We start from the raw sequence: 19,456 nt of genomic DNA, 5'->3' as shown, positions 1-19,456 counted from the left end.
ACTCATAAATACTTCCAAACTCAGGATCCTTACCCAGTTCGGTTATTACAGTTTCTCAGGAATTTATTGTACACGCTGTAAGCATTGCAACTTTTACGGTATTACCCTGTTCGTCTAATTTAATTCGTGATAGGGCATCTGTTACGATATTTTCCTTTCCGGGGGTATGCTTGATTACCAGATTATATTCTTGCAGCTTGAGTGCCCATCTTATTAACCTTGGGGATAAATTTTTCCCTGAGTACAATCTAGTTACCGCCGCATGATCAGAATATACTGTTATCGGCGCCTTTCCAAAATAGACTCGGAACTTTTGCACCGCTAACAGAACTGCAAGTGCCTCTCTCTCGGTCGCGGAATAGTTTCTTTGTGTTTGATTTAAAGTTCGGCTAAAAAATGCCACGGGCTGCTGATTTTGCGAAAGTACCGCTCCTACCGCATAATCCGAAGCATCCGCTGAAATTTCTAAATTTTCATCCTTTTCAGGAAATTTCAACACAGGGGCTTGCGTTAATGCTTGTTTTAATTTTTCGAAAGCACTATTGGCTTCGGCCGTCCACGAGAATCTTGCCTTTTTCCTTTTTAATTTTAACAATGGCTCCGCGATAGCCGCAAAATCTTTTATAAAGGACCTATAATATGAACAAAGTCCTAGAAAAGAAGAGAGCTTCTTTGCCGTGTTTGGAGTCGGATACTTTTGTACAGCGATTATTTTTGATTCATCTGTCTCGATCCCTTTTTGCGATATTTTGTAACCGAAATATTTTAATTCAGGAGCTGCAAATTTGCACTTTTCGACATTAACTTTTAGACCGGCCTCATTTAATAAAGAAAACACCTGTCTTAAATCCTGTATATGTTGGTCGAGATTATCACTAGTAATAATAATATCGTCTAAATAGATAAATGTGGACTTTCCAAGAACAGGTCTTAACACAATGTCCATGCATCGCTGAAATGTTGCTGGGGCCCCAGAAAGGCCAAACGGCATACGCAAAAATGCATAAGTGCCAGACTTGGTTATAAAAGCAGTCTTAGGCACGTCCTCAGGCCTGACCCCTATTTGAAAATAACCATTCGTTAAGTCTAAAGTCGTCATAAATTTGGTTGATTTTATGTTCCTTAAAATTTCTTCTATGATCGGTAACGGATATACCGGATATTTCGTTATGGAATTTAATTTACGGTAATCAATAGCGAATCTCCACCTTTTTGGATGCTGCAAAGGATAATCATTATTTTTCTTACATAAAACCACCGGGCTAGCATAACTACTTGAGATGGGCGTTATGATCTTTTTACGTAGCATATCGGTAATATGCCATTCTATAATTTTTTCCTTATTCTTATCATACCGGTATGGTTTTTGACGAACCGGCAATGCATCTCCGGTGTCAATACTATGGTTAGTAACCTGAGTAAATCCTGGAATATCACTAAATAAGGAAGCAAATTCACTTACCACTTGTCGGATTCTATCTTGCTCGTCATTAGGCAGGTGGTCAAGATTTAACCTTGGCGGTTCAACCTTTTCTACACGCACTGGTTTCATTGTCAGCCTAAGGGACGCTTCATTAAAATCCAGTGTAGCTTGTGCGTCTGAAAGAAAGTCTATTCCTAGGATTAAATGTGCTTGCAAATTCTTTACTATAAAAAACATCACCTTTACTTGTTCGTCCTTGATACGGATATATAAAGGTACTTTACCTACGCACTTACATTCTTTTCCTTGCGCCGCTGTCGTATTATCCGCATTATATATGCGGTATTTGCGAAAATACTTTCTAAAAAAGACTTCTGCCACACAGGAACACTGCGCGCCGGTATCCAGGAGTGCGGTGGCCGGGATATTATTTACCAAGACTTCAATCTTCGGAAGAGTTAAATTTTTCACCATTACTGTATTTAACTTGTAGGAAGAGGGGTTTTCGTGGCCTTCGGATTTCCGCACCCTCTCGTCAGCAGAAATCCGTTTTAGTTTAAATTATTTTTCCTTTCCGTGCTTTCCTTCTTTTTCCCCTGGCCTTGAGACTTTTTTCCTGGGTTGCTATTGAACTGTCGACGTTCGCCGGCTGTTTTTGAATGCTCGGGTTTCCTTGCCCACTGATTCGCTTTTTCTCCGTAGCCGTATGCTTGAGTTTGCTGTAGTCTTGGCGTACCAAATTGGTTTCGCTGTTGATATTGGCGTCTTCTTTCGACGTCCGCCGTTCTTCTACTTTCAAACTGGATTGCTAGCTCAAATAACTTTTCCAGTGTAGTGGGATTTCTTAATTCAATAAAGTCTTGCACTTGGGGTAGTAACCTCGGCAAAATCACTTGAATTATTTCAGGATCCGGACGGTTTCCATACAAGAGCTTGAAAACGTGAATTTTTCTTAAAATAAAGCTCGACAGGTTTTCGATTCTTTGTTGATATATGCTAAAAAGTTCCGTTTCTAATTTCGCACGATCCCTTACAACAGGGAAGGCTTTTAGTAGGGCAGTCTTGAAATTTTCATAGGTATAGGTGTGACTTCCTGCTTGACCCAAGAGACTTCTGCCGATACATTTGAACCAGTTAAGCGCTTGGCCCTTCAAAGCGCTGGTAGCTAAGGTAACTTTTTGAAATTCGTGCACGGGGTAGAGCATGAAGTGGTCATCCAAGTTTTCCAAAAAACTGGTTACCGGTGAGTTTCCATTAAACGTTGCTTCTGGTTTCATCGAAGCGCGCATGGTCTGGACGATGTACCCAAATCCTTCCAGGGCGGCAGCTGGCATTTCTGGATTCTGAGCCGTTTCTGCAGGCAGCACAGGTTCTTCCTGAAACTCGGCCATGGTTATTCTTCTACGTTGGGCGCCACTATCAGGTTCAATGTTTCTTATAACCTTCTTCGGAAACATACAATGACCTGACTAGAACAGAGAGCTTACTAAAGCTATGTTCACTAATTGTAGTAAGTAGACAGGATACAGACGAAGGGTATACAAAACCCTTTATTTTTCTTTATATACAATGACTTCCGTACTTCGGAATACAATGACCCTCCACTCGGGGTCTAACGTAAAAGATATCAAAATAAAACTAAACTCTAATTTAACCTTAGAATAATACACGTGTAAGATTGGCCTTATAATAACAGGAAGCGTATGTAGCACGGAGACTGTGAACACTACAATACGTTTAATTTATCAAGAGGATTAAAACCTCTGGCCTGGAAGGCAAATAGCAACTGCGTAACTTCTAAGGTAAGCGGCCTGCTTCCTCTCCCTTTCGCTTGGCAAAAAGGCCACACTTAAATACTTGGCGTTCGCCAGACAAACTTTGCATAAAAACCTTCACGTTTATAATTCTGGCCGGAAGTAGAAAATAAGAAGTGATAGTAAAGATTTAAAATAAAATAAACGTTAGTAAAACTTAAGATCCTTACAACTTAACCTTTTGTTACACGGGTTTAATATGTTGTATACCCTTAAGAAACTTTAAAGTAAGCAAATTACCATTTAAAGGCGTTAAATTCGATAAACGTTGAGTGCGCCATCCGTGTAAGTGAGAAATTCGTCCGTGAAAACCACGAATTAGCGATTAGAAAATGTGAGATCGCAAATCACTCGCACAAGTCCGTACAATCTGGAAATCATTTTCTTACAGATCGCTAATTTGTAATTTTTGAAGCCTGAATTTGGCCCTAAAACATAAAGATACTGATTCAAAACGCTTTTAATCGATTTGGGCCGAAGAAATCCGTAATGTTATATATCTAGTTCCATTGCATTCTCCTACTGCATTCGATTGCATAGCAGTCATTCCACACCGTTTAGTGTTGAATGACAGCTACTGTTATAACTGAACCATTTTTCTCTGAAGAGCAATCGACAGCTGGACCACTGTGATTGCAGCTCACTTAGAGTCAATGTTAAAATGTTTCGTGATACATTAACTGCAGTAACATGGCATTTTAGATACTACGATTTTTATGCAGGGCTGGGCCCCACCTGACGTGTGTCGCACAGTTACTTAGGCAACATTTCACGAATGAACGTCTTATAGGCCAACACTTCCCCTCTTCCCACCAGTCCTCAACCTCTGTGAGTTTTAGCTATGGGGTTTTCTCAAAAGCACTGTTTATGGTGATATTCTAAACAATTCGGCAGAAATGAGAAATGTCCGTAACATTCCTCCTGATATGCTAAGAACTGCTGTTAAGAATGCAGTAACAGGATTTAACTTGCTCTCGGAAAATGCTGGACGCTACATTGAACATGCTTTGTAACACGTTTCGGAAACTATTAAACACATTTTAAACAGATGTTTTCATGTCTTATTTCATTTATCAATATTGTATACAGCGCCATTTTTCCACTGGTGGTGAGTTTTTGAACTCTTTTTTTTTCCCGCGGAAAATAAATTCCCATAACCTCCTTTACACGATTCCCAAGTTTGATAACATTTGGTCCAGTAGTTTTCCTTTTACGACCATTTCAAATTAGAATTTTAATTATAACCACCATGTAAATTAAACTTTAAAAGTCTAACAGTTTGGTTCAAGTCCCAGCTTTAAAAATATATATATTTAAATATAATATTTTATATTAATCCTCTTAGAAAGAATGTTTTAAAAAGCTAATTTTTCTCTCGCGTTATAGATTGTATAAAAAACATGGTCTTTTAATATGATTTAGATTGTTTCAGCCGATATAAGAATCGGGTCACTCGGTGGTACAGAATAAACCCTGCTGGACTGTTTTATTTCTTTGTCATTTAGCAAAAATCTTTTAATTAAAATATTTATGCTTTGGACTTTGCTCTATACTTTGTTTATAGTTAAAATGTCTAGAAAATGAAAAGCTGTCATCAGCTGAAACGCAGTTGATGTAATTGATATTTTAAAAAAATTGACAAGAATGCAAGATTTATGGAAGTCTAGGAATCGAAAAATCTTAATTTTTTGTGTGAGCACTGAAAATAACTGTAGAAGGAAAGAAGAAAATTAGGGAGAAAAGTAAGCAAAAATTTGCAGGGAAATTTGGCTGTCAGACATACCAAGATGTTTCAAAAAGTTGGACGCTTTTGAATATACCTTCAGGATACTTCAAAGAATTTAGGTGTTCAAAGAGAAAACACTTGGACGTGTACACCACCACCAAATACCATCAATTGAGCTTGTGTTAACAGAAAAGACAAAAACGATATCATTACAGATTAAAGTGAAGAGCGACTGGTTGTAGACTATATGGTTGTATAAATTTAAATTACGTTATAGAACATCATAACGTATCATAAATGGAGAATCCCATGATTTTCTCAGTCGAATTACTTGAAGATTCAGGAGTTTATCCAGTGATGTATGTGGATGTCACCTAAAGACGTTTTTTTTTTTTCCTCCTGATGAAACAGCGGCTGACATCCCTTTCCTTAGGCATAATTAAATAAACCAAAACCTCTTAATGAAACCAGACTTTCCTTTCATCTCATACCTTCAAAATGTTTAGCCTCTAAAGACTGATAAAGGCTTTGACAAAATACTTCGTGATGAACTTTCTAAGAGAAACCAGCTAGCATACACGGTACACATGAGAAAATCCACGAAAACGCCCATGTAACCAGCCCGTTTACCGGGATTCGAACCCCGGAGTGAACTACCAGTGTTCAACGATTCTCTACCGCTCGGCCGTTTGTGGGCGTTTATGAAATGGAAGGCGGTAACTTTATTTAAAATGATTGTCAGAAATACCAAGATTATTTCGAAAAGTTGGATACTTTTTAATATACTTGCAGAATGCCTAAAGAAAAAGAGCAAGAATAAAGTAGAATGCCTGAAGAAAAAGAAAAGAAAAAATAAATTTTTGCGTAAAATTTAATATTTCTACTTTTTTTTTTAAATTTAAAACTTTTTAATCTTATGATATTTGATTCTTGTGATTTCAAAAATAAAATATTTGACTATAATATGAATATTTCTTTTCTGAACGGAACATTGAAAGGCGTGTTAACTGTGCTTTATTGTAATTTCTCTTTTAATATATGCAGTTTTCAAATGCATCATAGTCTGGGTTACAAAATATTCTTCGGAAAGAAACGCAATTCAAATAAATAAAATCAAATTCTGGAAAATTTATATTAATAAATATATTTAAAATGCTCAGTTCGAAGGAATAAATAGAAAATTTAAAACAATTATCTGAAGAGACAATGCAACACAAACAATTAAAATAAAAGTATAAAAATTTCCTAAAATAATAACTATGACAAATAAATATATATAAAGAAAACTATTTGAAAAACAAAATAAACGCTGCACCGTTATTGACGCAGTTTGAATAGGTAAATAGAAATTTTTAAAACAGTTATTCGAAGAAAAAAATGCAACTTAAACAATTAAAATGAAATTCGAAAAAGAAAAAATTACTTAAAATAATAACAGTTATAATAAAAAATATATAAAGAATATTATTTGGAAAAAAGAATGACGGTGACTTTTTTTCCTCTCACGGGAAAGGAAACAAGGTTGCCATATATTAAGACGTTCGCCAAGTGAACTATTCTTGGCGCAAACTGAACAAAAAGTGCCAACATAAATTTGTGAATTTCTCCGTAAATTTCGCTCCACATTTTACAAAATTTCATATTTAGGCGTAATTTGAGTCGTAGAATCGAAATATGTAAAAAAATTGGTATGTTATTTCAGAAAAAGTCCGATTTTGTGTCAAAATACCTATGTTAGAATAGTGCTATATATAAATCTAATATATATCCTAAGTCGCGCTTTCGAGACATAAAGAATGCAATTTGAATTTTGTCAATCGGCCCAGTAGAACGGGAGATATAGCACTGTCCCATTTTTTTTTTTTTTTTTTTTTTTTTTTTTTTTTTTTTTTTTTTTGAGCAGTGTACATATGTGCAGCAAGGGAGCATGCAAAATGCTATTGAGATGAACGTCATCTGGAGGGGCTGGTGATAAGAAAGGAGAGGGAGAGTGATGTATATGCTACGTCTTTCGTTAATAACACTGCGATAGTCGCACTCCGATGTTCTCGGTGATGAGATGGCTAAAGTATCCAGTCACTGATGGAAATTTAGCATAAGAACTGTAAAGAATATATAACATTATACATATAGCTAAAGATACATATAATGCTATGTATTTTTGGTAGTGATGCATTATTATAATATATACTTGTATATATAATTGAATATTATATATAACTGAATATTATATTTAAATATATAATTGAATATTATATATAACTGAATATTATATTTAAATATATAATTAAATATTATATATAACATAATATTATATATATGTATATATAATTAAATATTATGTATAACTGAATATTATATATGTAATTAAATATTATAAATCACTTTAGTATATTATTTCTTGATTACTACATTATTGTATAAGCATACTATGTGGAATAAATTTTCCTCCATTTTATGAAACTGGGGTGTTCCTGTGCAACTTTTCAGAAGCTGAAATGATGTAAAAGAAAGATACAGTTACTATTTATTTATATACAAGAAAAAACATTTTTATATGCCCAGCCCTTCTTAAAACGCATCTTATCCAACTAAGTAGCACATAAAAATTTGATCATATAAAGCAAAAATAATACCCATATATTTTGCATATATAAACACTGTACTACATGCTTTGCCATTTCATCTTCCAAAATCACAAACATAACGAGCTCGCTAAATGGGCAAAAAGACGATGATGCTGCATTTAAAAACTATAACAGAGATTCAATAGCAGGGATTGCTGGAGAGATGTTCAATATGTACATGATTAGAATCATCTATTAATTCTTTAGCGTAAGTTTCGTGGCCACCAAATTCCTTAAGTCCTTAAAATACCGTTACACGATAGATTTCTTATAATCGAATTACACATTTGACTATTGTGTTTACGCATTTTTCTTGATCGTACATATTTTTATCCTCATTCAAAACATTCTAGAAACTTTTAAATCTGCGTTCTTTTCTCAATTAAAGTTTTTTCCCCGGAATCCTAGCATAAAACGAAACGTTGAACGGCCTTTATTCCTTTTCGTGGTTTTTATTAAAAACGAAAATTATCTTCAAATTTCTACGTGAATCAAGTTAGATCTTTTATAAAAGTGTTTTATAGTAATTGAACTTTCGTAAAGCGAAGGACACTTTTTCAGAAAAATAAAGTAAAAAAATAAAAGAGTAAATAAAATGCTTAAATAGGTCTTTTAGAGGCTCTAATTTAAAAAAAAATTCGATATGCAGATTCTGATTATTGAAACTGATATTGTGCTTAGTATATTTTGAGATTAATGTACATCTATGGTTGATCTTTTCCTCTTTTATGCCCTATTATCATATGCAAGATCTTTAATTAGGAAATGCATAATTATAATTAAAACACCTCAATTAAGTAACTCTGTTTTTTTTTTTTTTTTTTTTTTTTTTTTTTTTTTTTTGCAGGTAAAGTGTGTTTTGAAGCGAAGTGAAGAAGTCATAAAAGTAGCTAGTGTTTATTGACTGTATAATATTTGAATTCTTTTCGATCAATATTTTTGTGTGTGCTGGTTAAACGAGATATCTAGCGAAAGTATGACAGAAAAACAAATACTAATACTGCAGAGAAAGCACTCATTATTTTATATTTTTGAGAATAATTATTTCAATCAAATCTAATATTATGTCAACATTAGGCATTAAGAAGCATTTTATGAAATACTAGAACAATAATTTGATTATAGAATCATAAAAAAATCAGAATTCCCCCCCTTAAAGTATATGTTATTCACCTTAACTTTTAATCTATAATTGTTGGATCAAAAGTGCTACTAGAAAAATTTCTACAAATACTGTGAGTTATGTTTCCTTTTATGAAAATAAATTTACGCGCATTCTTACTCTAAAACTTTGTTTGGAAAACATATTTGCGTGGCACACATTTTGAATGCAGAGATCTGTGTCAAAGTGTTGCATATCCAGCGAGCAGAAACTATTGTTTACTTTTGTCGCTCTCCATGCGTGAAGAGGCATCTGGCATATAACTGTGAGTGAAAGATCAGTGACACTTGTCAGCCTAAAGATAGATACAGGTACTAAAATAAACATACCCCTGCTAAACTCATCAAGATGCTAACCGATCAAGACGTACTAAATTTGGCACCCAGCCCGTCCCATCACGGTTTTCCTAGAGAGATTACTGACGGTGACAACAATGTCTTTGAAGAAGTAGCGGGAGCCAGCACGCCGCCCGTTTCTCCCCGATCGGGCCCCACGCCAGGCATCATTTTGACAGTGGAGGGGGATGGGGATCGCTCTCCTGAAGTTATAAACGTGGTAGGAAGGCACGGCAGTCGGAGCAAGACAAGATCCAGTCGCCGCGCCATGCAGTCACCTGCGCACCATCGCAGCCCATCCAACTCCAGAATTGCCAAGCAAAATGGACATAAACTCAGGGACCCTGCCTACTTGGCCGGCAGCGGGGTAAGCAGGTCCCAGTCCATGCGAACGGCCCGAAGACCTCAATCGGTTGATCCAACCCATCGATTCAGGCAGCGAATAGCCAGCATCCCCAATGATATGACTCTTCCTTCAGATAGTTTTAATGGTCAACGACTTGCATCGAATCAGTCTCTACCCTTACCAGGTGACGAATCAGACTACATGAGGTTGAGGAATTTCGCTGTTACAAGTAAAGGCTTAGTTAACCGTGGAGATTCCTTTAGATCTAAATCAAGGTCTTCGCATAGTGTGGCTTCCATAGGAGGCAGTGGACAATTACCTTTAGCACCAGGACAGCCTAAAGATGATTCAAGCATTAATTATCCTACTGCTGTTACTCCAAGTGGTCGGCGAGAATCATCCAATGAAGCAGATGCAATTCAAGCTGAAGCTGCTGTAGCTGGTGCCAGTGGTTCAACGGAGAATCCAAGAGTTAATAGACACAGGGTCTTAGTAATCGGACCACCTGATGTTGGAAAAACAGCTCTCACAAATCAGTTTATGACGTCGGAATACATTTGCGCCTATGAGAATTCTCAAGGTAAGTTATTTTGTTATTATTTCAATGGTGAAATTTTATGAATCTGAAATTATATGTACTCTTTCTAGGGAATGACCTGTAACTTTTTAAAGTCATATTGCAAAAACTAATATAATTTCAATCATGTTCTAGTAACTCTCTCGTATGATACCATAATTGCTTGGTCATAACAAAATTTCTCTTTCTTTTAAAATAAACATTCTCTTAGCAAGTATAATGATATTTTACATTATTTCTCATTCCTGAAATGTTATAAAAATTATATAAATACAGGTGAATTTAAAGCTACAAATACGGTGTTTTCAGTAAAAACACTATAGTTATTACAAGATGCTAATTTCCAAGTTTGTTTCTTAAAAAATAATTAATTGATTTGTTATAATTATTATAAATAGAGTGAGACCCTCCCAAGTTGGCTACACAAAGTTCGGGACTATTTTGTTTTCCCATAAAAATGCTTGCCTCAGATGATGTTTAATACTTTAGCAAGATACATGCAATGCTTTATCAAAGTACATATTTTGCTTATTTATGTTATGAAAAGCATTAATCACTTACGAAGCTCTCCGGGGTTCTTTATTCTTAGGGAAGTGATCGAGCTGACAGATTCCATTTATGATATACATACATTTCTTTATTCTCGATACTAATATTATTGCATTACATTTTGTAAGTAAGCAGCAGTTAATATGACATTTCATCGTTGCTTTAGAATCTGTTAAACGAAATCTAATGTTTCATTTATTTCTAATAATTAGAACTCGACTACTGGTTTTTAAGCCCGAAACAGTATTTTCTTCTTGTATGTATGAATGTAAAAGCATCAGGTCAATATTTCTGAGACGGACGACTTAATAAACTCATACAAAACAAAGCAGGAAATACCAGTCTAAAAATAAAGCATTTGAAAACAATTTGTATCAGATTCATCGGTTTATTTTTATTGATTTATGATTGCTTCCAAGACCACATTAAAGTTTTATAATTTAACATTACAGAGATACTTTTTAAAGTCATTAGACAGTTTAAGTTCCAGATTGCATTATTTAAACATTTTAAGGCTATGTATATTCAAAATGCGCATCTTTTAAATTTTTATTCATTTTGAAACAGGGTGTTTTGCTTATCATCACATAAATAACTGGATAAATAATCAATTTACAAACCTCACTACTCTCATAAAGGAAAATCTTAAAGCACAAAACAATACAGCTGTTCATCTGAAGAAAGGAAGAGCTTTCATTTTAGAGTATAGACTAAGAAAGCAAATATTATACAAGCATTTAAAGAAGAATTAAAACAAGATACAAGAAGAGGAATGATGAGGATGTGCTGAATAATTTTCTGTATATGATTTCATTTTTCATCTAATGTGTATTATTCAATTTAGAGATCTGGTCAGAATTAAAATAATATTATAAATGAAAGGAAAATAGCCATCAAACTGCATTTGTACACATTTCTTGGGTTCAAAATTATGGAAGCTGATTTTCGACGCAGATAACCTAGTGACAGAAAGAAACCTTATAAAACAGAGATTTCGTGGAGTCAAGCCACTTAGATTCTAGGGCTTTATCATTTTTAGAGTAGATATACAATGAAAACAAAATTTGTCAATATTTTAGGATGAATTTGTTTTAAAATATACAGTTATTTAGTATATGGAATACGTGTAGTCCCTTTTATATCGAAATTAATTATTAACTGGAGAGAGAACTAAAGCAATAAAGTTTTGACATACATTGGACAACACAAATAGTAAATATGCAGGCATTTTTAATCCTTTTTAAGTGCATTTTTATCAATTCCAGTTGATAGATTTTTGCTATGTTTATAGACTGATAGTAGATGTTATTTAGTAGCTCTTTTTATCTTTAATTATATGGTTTCTGGTATCTTTTTTACTTCCTTGTACGAAGTAAAGAAAGTATCGTAATCACGAAAAATCCGGGTATCATATTTCATCGAAAATATCCATCTTGACCGCAATCAAATGCAATTTAACGATATTTTTGCGTACGTAAGGACAGAATAAAAGACCCTTTTTTTCCCAAACCAATTTATAAAACTGATTTAAAATTCAGAAGAAACATTTAATTCAGAAGAAACATTTTCGTGGTCTTTGTATGTACGTACGTATGAATGTATCTCGCATAACTCAAAAGCGAGTAGACTGAGATCGCTGATATTTTGTATATAGGACTGCTATAAAATGTAGTTGTGTACCTCTGCTTTTGGCTGCAATCGGCCGCACCAAAAGTATATATATATACATACACTTTGTTAATTAGCTCAGTTTTCTATTTTTATATGTTGGTAAATTGTGCATTTTTTGCTTTAAAAATGATTGAAATATGTTGTTTTTATCCTCCGGTTAAGGTTTTAACGCTTTTAGTTAATCTGCATCAATAGTTATAGAATTGCCAACAATTTAAAATTGTTTAATTGCGGCTAAGCCTAATTTTTGTTACCATAGCAGCCATATGTTTTTACATTTGCAACTTAGCAGAATAGTGAATTCAGTTTCTGCACCTTCAGTGTCTTTTTGCCGAGTAGGAACAAGGGAAAACTTTTAGTTTTGCGCACCGAAAAATCTGCATTCTCACCTGCTGGCCGAATTGCTTGTTTTGTGTAGAAACTCTAATTTTAACTGTAAAAATTGTTTTTAAAATTGTTTTAACTATATTTGACTTTTTATGTTTTTCTATATATTTCAATTTTTAATGAAGGTGTTTTGATGATTTTTAGGTATTTTCTCTTGCCGTGAAGAGAGAAGTAAATTAATTGAATGAGAAATCTATCTCTAATGAAATTCGAGGAAACAAGTTTAAATGAAATGCAGCAAAAAATGAGTATAATTTAATATTCTGTATAAGGAAGTCATGTGGTGTCCGCATCAGATTTTTAATTTAAAGTTTTCTTTCTATTTGAATGTTTTCGGGTGTGCTCATCTTGGTGTATTCTCTTTGGTTTCTTAAGGAACTAGCGCACTTTCATTTCGCATATAAGAAGAAAGATGCGAATTTTCCTTCCACCCAATTACGAATGTTCCAGCCGAATTCATTCTGTTCCCAGAAAACACAAATGACCAATACCGGAGTCCAGTATGCTTGTCCATTTGGCTATTGACTGGACGAACTTAACTTGGCTTTTATGCATTTCTTCTTCATTATTTTGTCATTAAAATTTTGTTCAAATAATAATTTATTTCAGAAGAAATGATAAAACAAATTTAGTCAGTTGCAAGTTTAGAAATAATAAGTTATTAACTTAGAACAGTCAATTCGGAAAGTTCTGAATGATTGGAACTTAGCGATTTAAAATGTTGAAATTCTCAGATCTATCTATCAGATCAAAATTTTCATTAATTCCATATTTTCATGCAGCGTTATGTTATCTAAATTTATATTTATGCAAAATTTCATAAGATTTTAGAAATCTCAAGTCACATGAACAAACTTCTGCATTTTAAAAGTGTACTAGATTCATGTTTAAAGCCACAAATCTATGACTAACCTGGCTGTCTCGAAACGTCTTGTCTAATTTAATACTATTCCATAGGATATCATAGAAATGAATTTATGCAATAAATTACCATATTGATCGATTAAATGATAAATCGATTTAATTATTAAGTTACTGTATTGTTTCGCAATTGATTAAATGCAATCTAATTTCTCGATTTATTAGCAATGTGAATTTGAATTAGTTCTGCTTATCAATAGCTATCTTGAGGTGATGATTAAATTTATCTATCTCAAACATTGAGGTAGCCCTTCCAATTTATACATATTCGTTTTCAATCGTTTGAAACTTTTCAGATGCATATATTCTTACATCGGCTGTTTATTTCTTTTATATATATATATTATATAATATAATATGCGCTGTTGTTGTTGTTCCTTACTTCTTTCTAAAAAGTGTGGAAAATCATGTCGAACGTTTGATGGAAGATTCTAGAAATAAATTTAATGTTTTTAGAAATATGCGAAATTGGCTTTCCCATAACAGTTTTCTGAAGGAATTCTAAAATTTGTTTAGATAAAAAGTTGACTTTTATATTCTCTTTCAAGGTTCATAAATGCGTGCAGAATTTTGGCTTAGGAAGTTTATTTTTTACATCCTTTATTTTCTTTACAATGTAGTTGGAATACACTCGTCCGATTAAGAAGAAAAACATGATTTGACTATAACGCAAAGGTTCGATTATCGAAAGACTGGTTATCCAAATTCTTTGAAACGTGTTCTTGCAAATGTCAATTACCCTAAAAATTTTTGGAAAAGTCTGGAAGTAATATATGATGAGCGAAATTCTTTAAAATCTTTGTTTCGCTATTATTTTATTATTCGGCAATTTTCTCTTGAAGCTCTAATGATTTCAGCATTCTTGTATTCTTTTATCTTCACATTTTTTCTCTTATTCATTCTGCTTTAGTCTTGGGCCTGGATAAAAAGAGTCTGTGTTGCATTTGTAACTGCATTTAATTGCAAAATAGTTGTGCTTTTATTTAAGACACGTTAACAATTCTAAATTATTAAAACATTGAACCAGCAAGTGCATTAATTTTTCACATATAATATAAATATTCACGTACTGTGGATATTACATTTTTATGCTGAAAAACAAAATTTAATCCCTCCCCCCCCAAAAAAAAGTAGTCAATGCATAAAAATAATTTTTGGCGAGCTAAATTAAATAAAACGATGTAAGCAAATAAACTGCTACTTAGTCCTTTTTATTTCAAATATGAATTATGAATATTAATTTGTCCAAATTCTCTTAATTTCAATAATGCATCTGCACTGCATAGTTAAAGTCTTATTGTCCTTCTTCCACACTCAACGCAGAACCTACCAGTTTGGTGTTGCCGCTATCAGTTAGCTTGTTTGTTGGTAGGTTTCCTTCAAGTTTGACAAATTGACGTGGACTGTTAGAGCATATGTTATTCTGCTTGGTCACTAATATTCGTCAAGCAAGAGTGTTTTCTGCAAGCGTGCATTTCAGGAGTTTAACTTCAGAACGTGCAAATTGTCAGAGAGACTTTTTCACAGTTTAACTTCACATTATATAATATACGACGCGGCAATTCTTTGATGTCCGATTCTTTGCATGCCCTTACTAAGATTTAAAACCCACGAAATATCTTAGACGTTTACTCTTTAACTCATTTTCATAAACAATCTGTCAGAAATGCGCTCAGTGTTCGAGCAGCCACGTCAAGCAATATAAGAAGAGAGTTTTAACTCCTCTGCCGGCTCTTCATTCACTATGAAAACCAGGCCTTTAACTGAAATTTTAACAGACTGCCGAGCGCCTTCGCTTATCCAAGCTGTGGTCAAGCTCGTCTTCCAAACTGCTATGGAATCAACTGCCTTGGACAGATTCAGTGAAGCATGGAAATCAAAACCAAGGTTATTCTATTGTAAGGTTTGCTCTTGAGTGGCGTCTAATCAATTCAAAAGCAACTACTTCGTCTGTGTCTTTGTTTCTTTGACTTCTCTGCTTTGTAAAGAGTCTAAACTTGTTTGTTTACTGACCTTGGGACTGCGAGCTTGAAGACCGTTTGTAGAGACCATTACGTTTTAGAAAGCAAATAAAATCAGCTGTGCCCTCCCCGGAATTCAAACCACATATCTCTCGATTTGCGATATTTTTTGTGTTACTACTTGGATGGGTAACCCATTTTTGCCATGAAAATAAGCCTTCCGGAATGCAATGGTCTTTGTATTATCATCCGCTTAAATGGCGACTAAGAAGAGACAAGACAGTCAATCAATCCAGTTCAAGTGGTAACGAATTATCGTCCACTATATTTTCAGTTCGATCACCACTCTAGATACTTTTTAAGAGCATAAACCGTGAAACATTAATCATTTCTTCTCGGAATTCTATCAGAGATAGTCCAGCTTTTGCATACATATTCTCAAGGATTTACTCTAAGCAGACACATTACTTAAAGCACACACATTGGAGTGCAGTTATTCCTTATATATTTAATGCAGAGATAATATTTAAGAACTGGTATGCTATGCCCAGATATTTTTATGAAGCAATTAAGATTAACTCAGGTTTTTATAGATTATTATTTTCTGAAGAAATAAACTCCTGAACAAGAACGTAAATATTTTGTTTCGTATTTTATTTAAAAGAAGAAATTGATTGGATATTAAAACTTGTATCGTAACTTTGAGATTTACAAGGATGATAATACCATGCTGATTATAATTATGTATTCTGTTGGATATTAATATGCTTCTTGAAAAGGATAAAACTTTGTTTGTCTAAAAGTGATGAGTACCTGAGATTTTTAGTTACATAAACTGACAAGCGTAAATGGAGCAATAATAAAATAAATTATAATGAATAATATTTTGTAAAGAAACGTATATAAATTTGTATTTTGTACAAACGATTTAAATTTTAATTGAAATAAAACATACGAATTTTAACAATTAAACGGGGATTAAGAAACTCAATCACAGAAAATAATGAACCGAAGAAAATTTCTTCTAGGAAAAAAAATAAATGGATTCCCTATTGCACAAATTTAAATCACTTCAATTATTTTCTTCCTGCACAAATTTAGTCCTGGGGATTTCAAGTTAATTAACCGCGATTGCGCTTATTCTTTAACAGTGCGATAAATTTACATCAGTCGCCTGGAGACAAAGTGTTACATCTCGAAAAGAGAGTTTTCTTTAATTTATTTGCCAAATAACTGAAATGCATCCGAATTTATGCATTTTTAGAGAAGTTCATTTCTAATATTTCACCCCATTCTCAGAATATCTACTGTATAATTATGCCTCTAGGAAGTGAAGTCAGTCTTAGATAAAAATAAAATAACTTGTAACTTTTTACATTTTAAAAAGGAGATGCATACTGTGTCCAACAGATAATTAAATATGAACAAACAATAAATAACACGTATTACCCAAGAATTACATTCATAATTCATAAATTATCTTTGCAATAGTACTTTTGATGCTTGTGTTTACACTTTCGTATCCTTGGGACGTTACTGCTCATCGTTAATTAGTAATACTCTTACAATTTTTATAACGTTTCAAGATAATTCGGAAATTTTTTGTGCAAAGCAAAAGAAAGAATAAAATCAAACCTATATAGTTTCAAAATTTTGTTACATTTTACTTTAATATAAATATACTAATCTCAAGAAATTAAGAAACAATCAAGTAATGAGCAGAAGTTCTACATAAAAATCCTAAGAATGCTGTTGAGGATTTGGATGAAACTTGGAAAAACTAGGAACTGCATTTTTAGCTTAAAAATGGCAAAAATTAGCTAATAAAAGAATTTAGGCAAACGTGGGATATGACAATGGAAATTAGCAGAGATTTCAATGTGGAATGAAATCATATGTTACAACAGTGCTAAACCAATAATGAATTTCCATGCTATTCACTACGATGCCAATGAATTCAAATAGGAATATTGACCATTATTCCTTATAAAGTCAGTGAAAGTTGTCGGTCAGTTTGAATTTGAAATTCGAAACCACATCTTTATTTTCATACACTGTTCCACACTTCTAAGTTTTGTGGGTCAATCCATGAGCACAAAGGTCTTTCTTTAAGGGACAGTTTCCTTAGACACACTTCGTTAAAACACTTTACTTAGACAAACTTTATTTGGGTGAGTTGTATCATTTTGTAGCATGAATCTTTTCCCAGTTGGACCTGCATAAAGATATTCGGCAATGTCTTGAATATTATTTCTGTTCTTATTAAGCAATGTACTTTTTAACTGTCAACACGCACAGATCAATGCGTCCATCTGAAACTGCATGCCGTCTCCAGCATACATCTAGCCTCTTCTAGCCCTAGATGGTACAAACTTTGCATTAGTTTCAACGAGAGAAAATTATAACTGTGACCGAGTAAACGTCCAGCGCTATCTCAAAACGAAACACATATTTTGGCCTTTTGTAATGAATCTTAGTTGTAGGCATTGCCACTAAATTTTAGGAAGAATCTTTATTCAAAATCTGATGTCAAAACTTATAAATATTATAAAATTTTACATTTAAGGATCGTATACCGTTTGAAAGATCACAGGGGTTCTGCAGTCGGGCGGCGGTACTCCATCACAGCTCGTTTTGAAAATGAAACAAGTCTTTTCATCAAAACATTTATTTTCAGTTTTTTAAATTCATGTTTAGATTGCGAAGCAAAATATCACGACAAAATATCTCTTTGAATCTATAATCACTACAAAAAAATTAGTTTCAATTAATTTGTTTACATAAATTTGTTCAATTAAAACTAATTTTCGTACAGCGTGGTGTTGATACATTCCTTTACTAATGGGTGAGATTTCGCGTAAAGCTCTCTAACTGATTTGATTAAACAAAATGGGGATGACGTCGCTACAAATCTCCACAACGAATCTATGATTTTCAAATGCCGTTGATTTTCAAATGTTACCTTGACCGCATTTGATGTTATGGACAAAAACATTTTCATGACAGTAGGTAGCAACGAATGATTATGAACCATGTGTAGCATTACTTCACATGCATATGGATTTCAGGTGTGTCTGATTAGTCTGCTGCCTGAAATTAGATTAAAAAGTCCTTTTTATAAAAATGCGGAAAGAAATTGCAAGTTCAATTTAATACCGCATTTGGCATTCTAATGCAAAGCTATTCGAAGACCTTTTTTGCACTCGACAATTTTTGCATAACTTTCCTGTATCAGAACTTCGTATCCACAACTGTCACATTTTCCCTTGACCCCACACATAAATTTTGTTCCGGGAAATGAATGATGCTCTTATGGCTCTTCTCCACACATTTAACCCTCTGTTCCGTGAGTTTTATTGCTACGATTACATTTGACTGCCTGGATCTCACATAATCCAACAAGTTTTCTGAACTCTAAAAGAAATGTGCATTCTGTTTATGGGCAGTGTTTCAAGAAACCTAACTGTCTTCATATAAAAGGAACACTCTTTTATTCTATTGGCTTGTTGATTTCGGCTGATAAAAGCATGTGATTGCATATTTACACTTCACGAAAGAATTCTATAAATGAAACGCCATTTTCAGGCAACACATTCTGCAAACACGTCTATCACTGAGCTCGAAACGAAAACGTGCTATACATCGCAAACTTGTACACAGTTATTCCTTGCTACGTGATGTCGCAAACCTTTTTCTTTTCCATAGCACCTGGCATGATCAAGACTATGCTTGAAAATGACTGATTATCCCATATCCTAAAGGGAAAATATATAGCGTCAGCGTCATGTTTTTTACTTGAGAAAATAGTACACTTTTAGGTATGCTTTTGCGAATCCTTTGAAAGAACCATAATTAATAGAAACCATTGACTACTGCTTTATTATTAGCAAATAACTCAAATGTTTAAACATTACAGAATTTATATTAAATTTTAAATATATGTATTTGTAATAAGGC

General features: G+C 33.5%; 1 protein-coding gene across 1 annotated transcript in view; it reads left to right on the top strand.

Annotated features, from left to right (window-relative positions):
• Window positions 1–19,456, top strand: part of LOC118189621 (GTP-binding protein REM 1-like) — a 489,718-nt gene that overhangs the window by 159,463 nt on the left and 310,799 nt on the right. The window contains exon 2 of the mRNA XM_085820595.1: window positions 8,438–10,013. Coding sequence (XP_085676721.1) covers window positions 9,101–10,013 — 913 coding nt within the window. The 5' untranslated portion in view covers window positions 8,438–9,100. The remainder of the gene's footprint in view (window positions 1–8,437; window positions 10,014–19,456) is intronic.

The sequence above is a fragment of the Stegodyphus dumicola genome, chromosome 7 (assembly GCF_044657685.1).
Source record: "Stegodyphus dumicola isolate Sdum_Otavi_A_Nest chromosome 7, ASM4465768v1".
In the NCBI taxonomy this organism is placed as follows: Eukaryota; Metazoa; Arthropoda; class Arachnida; order Araneae; family Eresidae; genus Stegodyphus; species Stegodyphus dumicola.
This window is presented reverse-complemented; position numbering and strand designations above follow the sequence as displayed.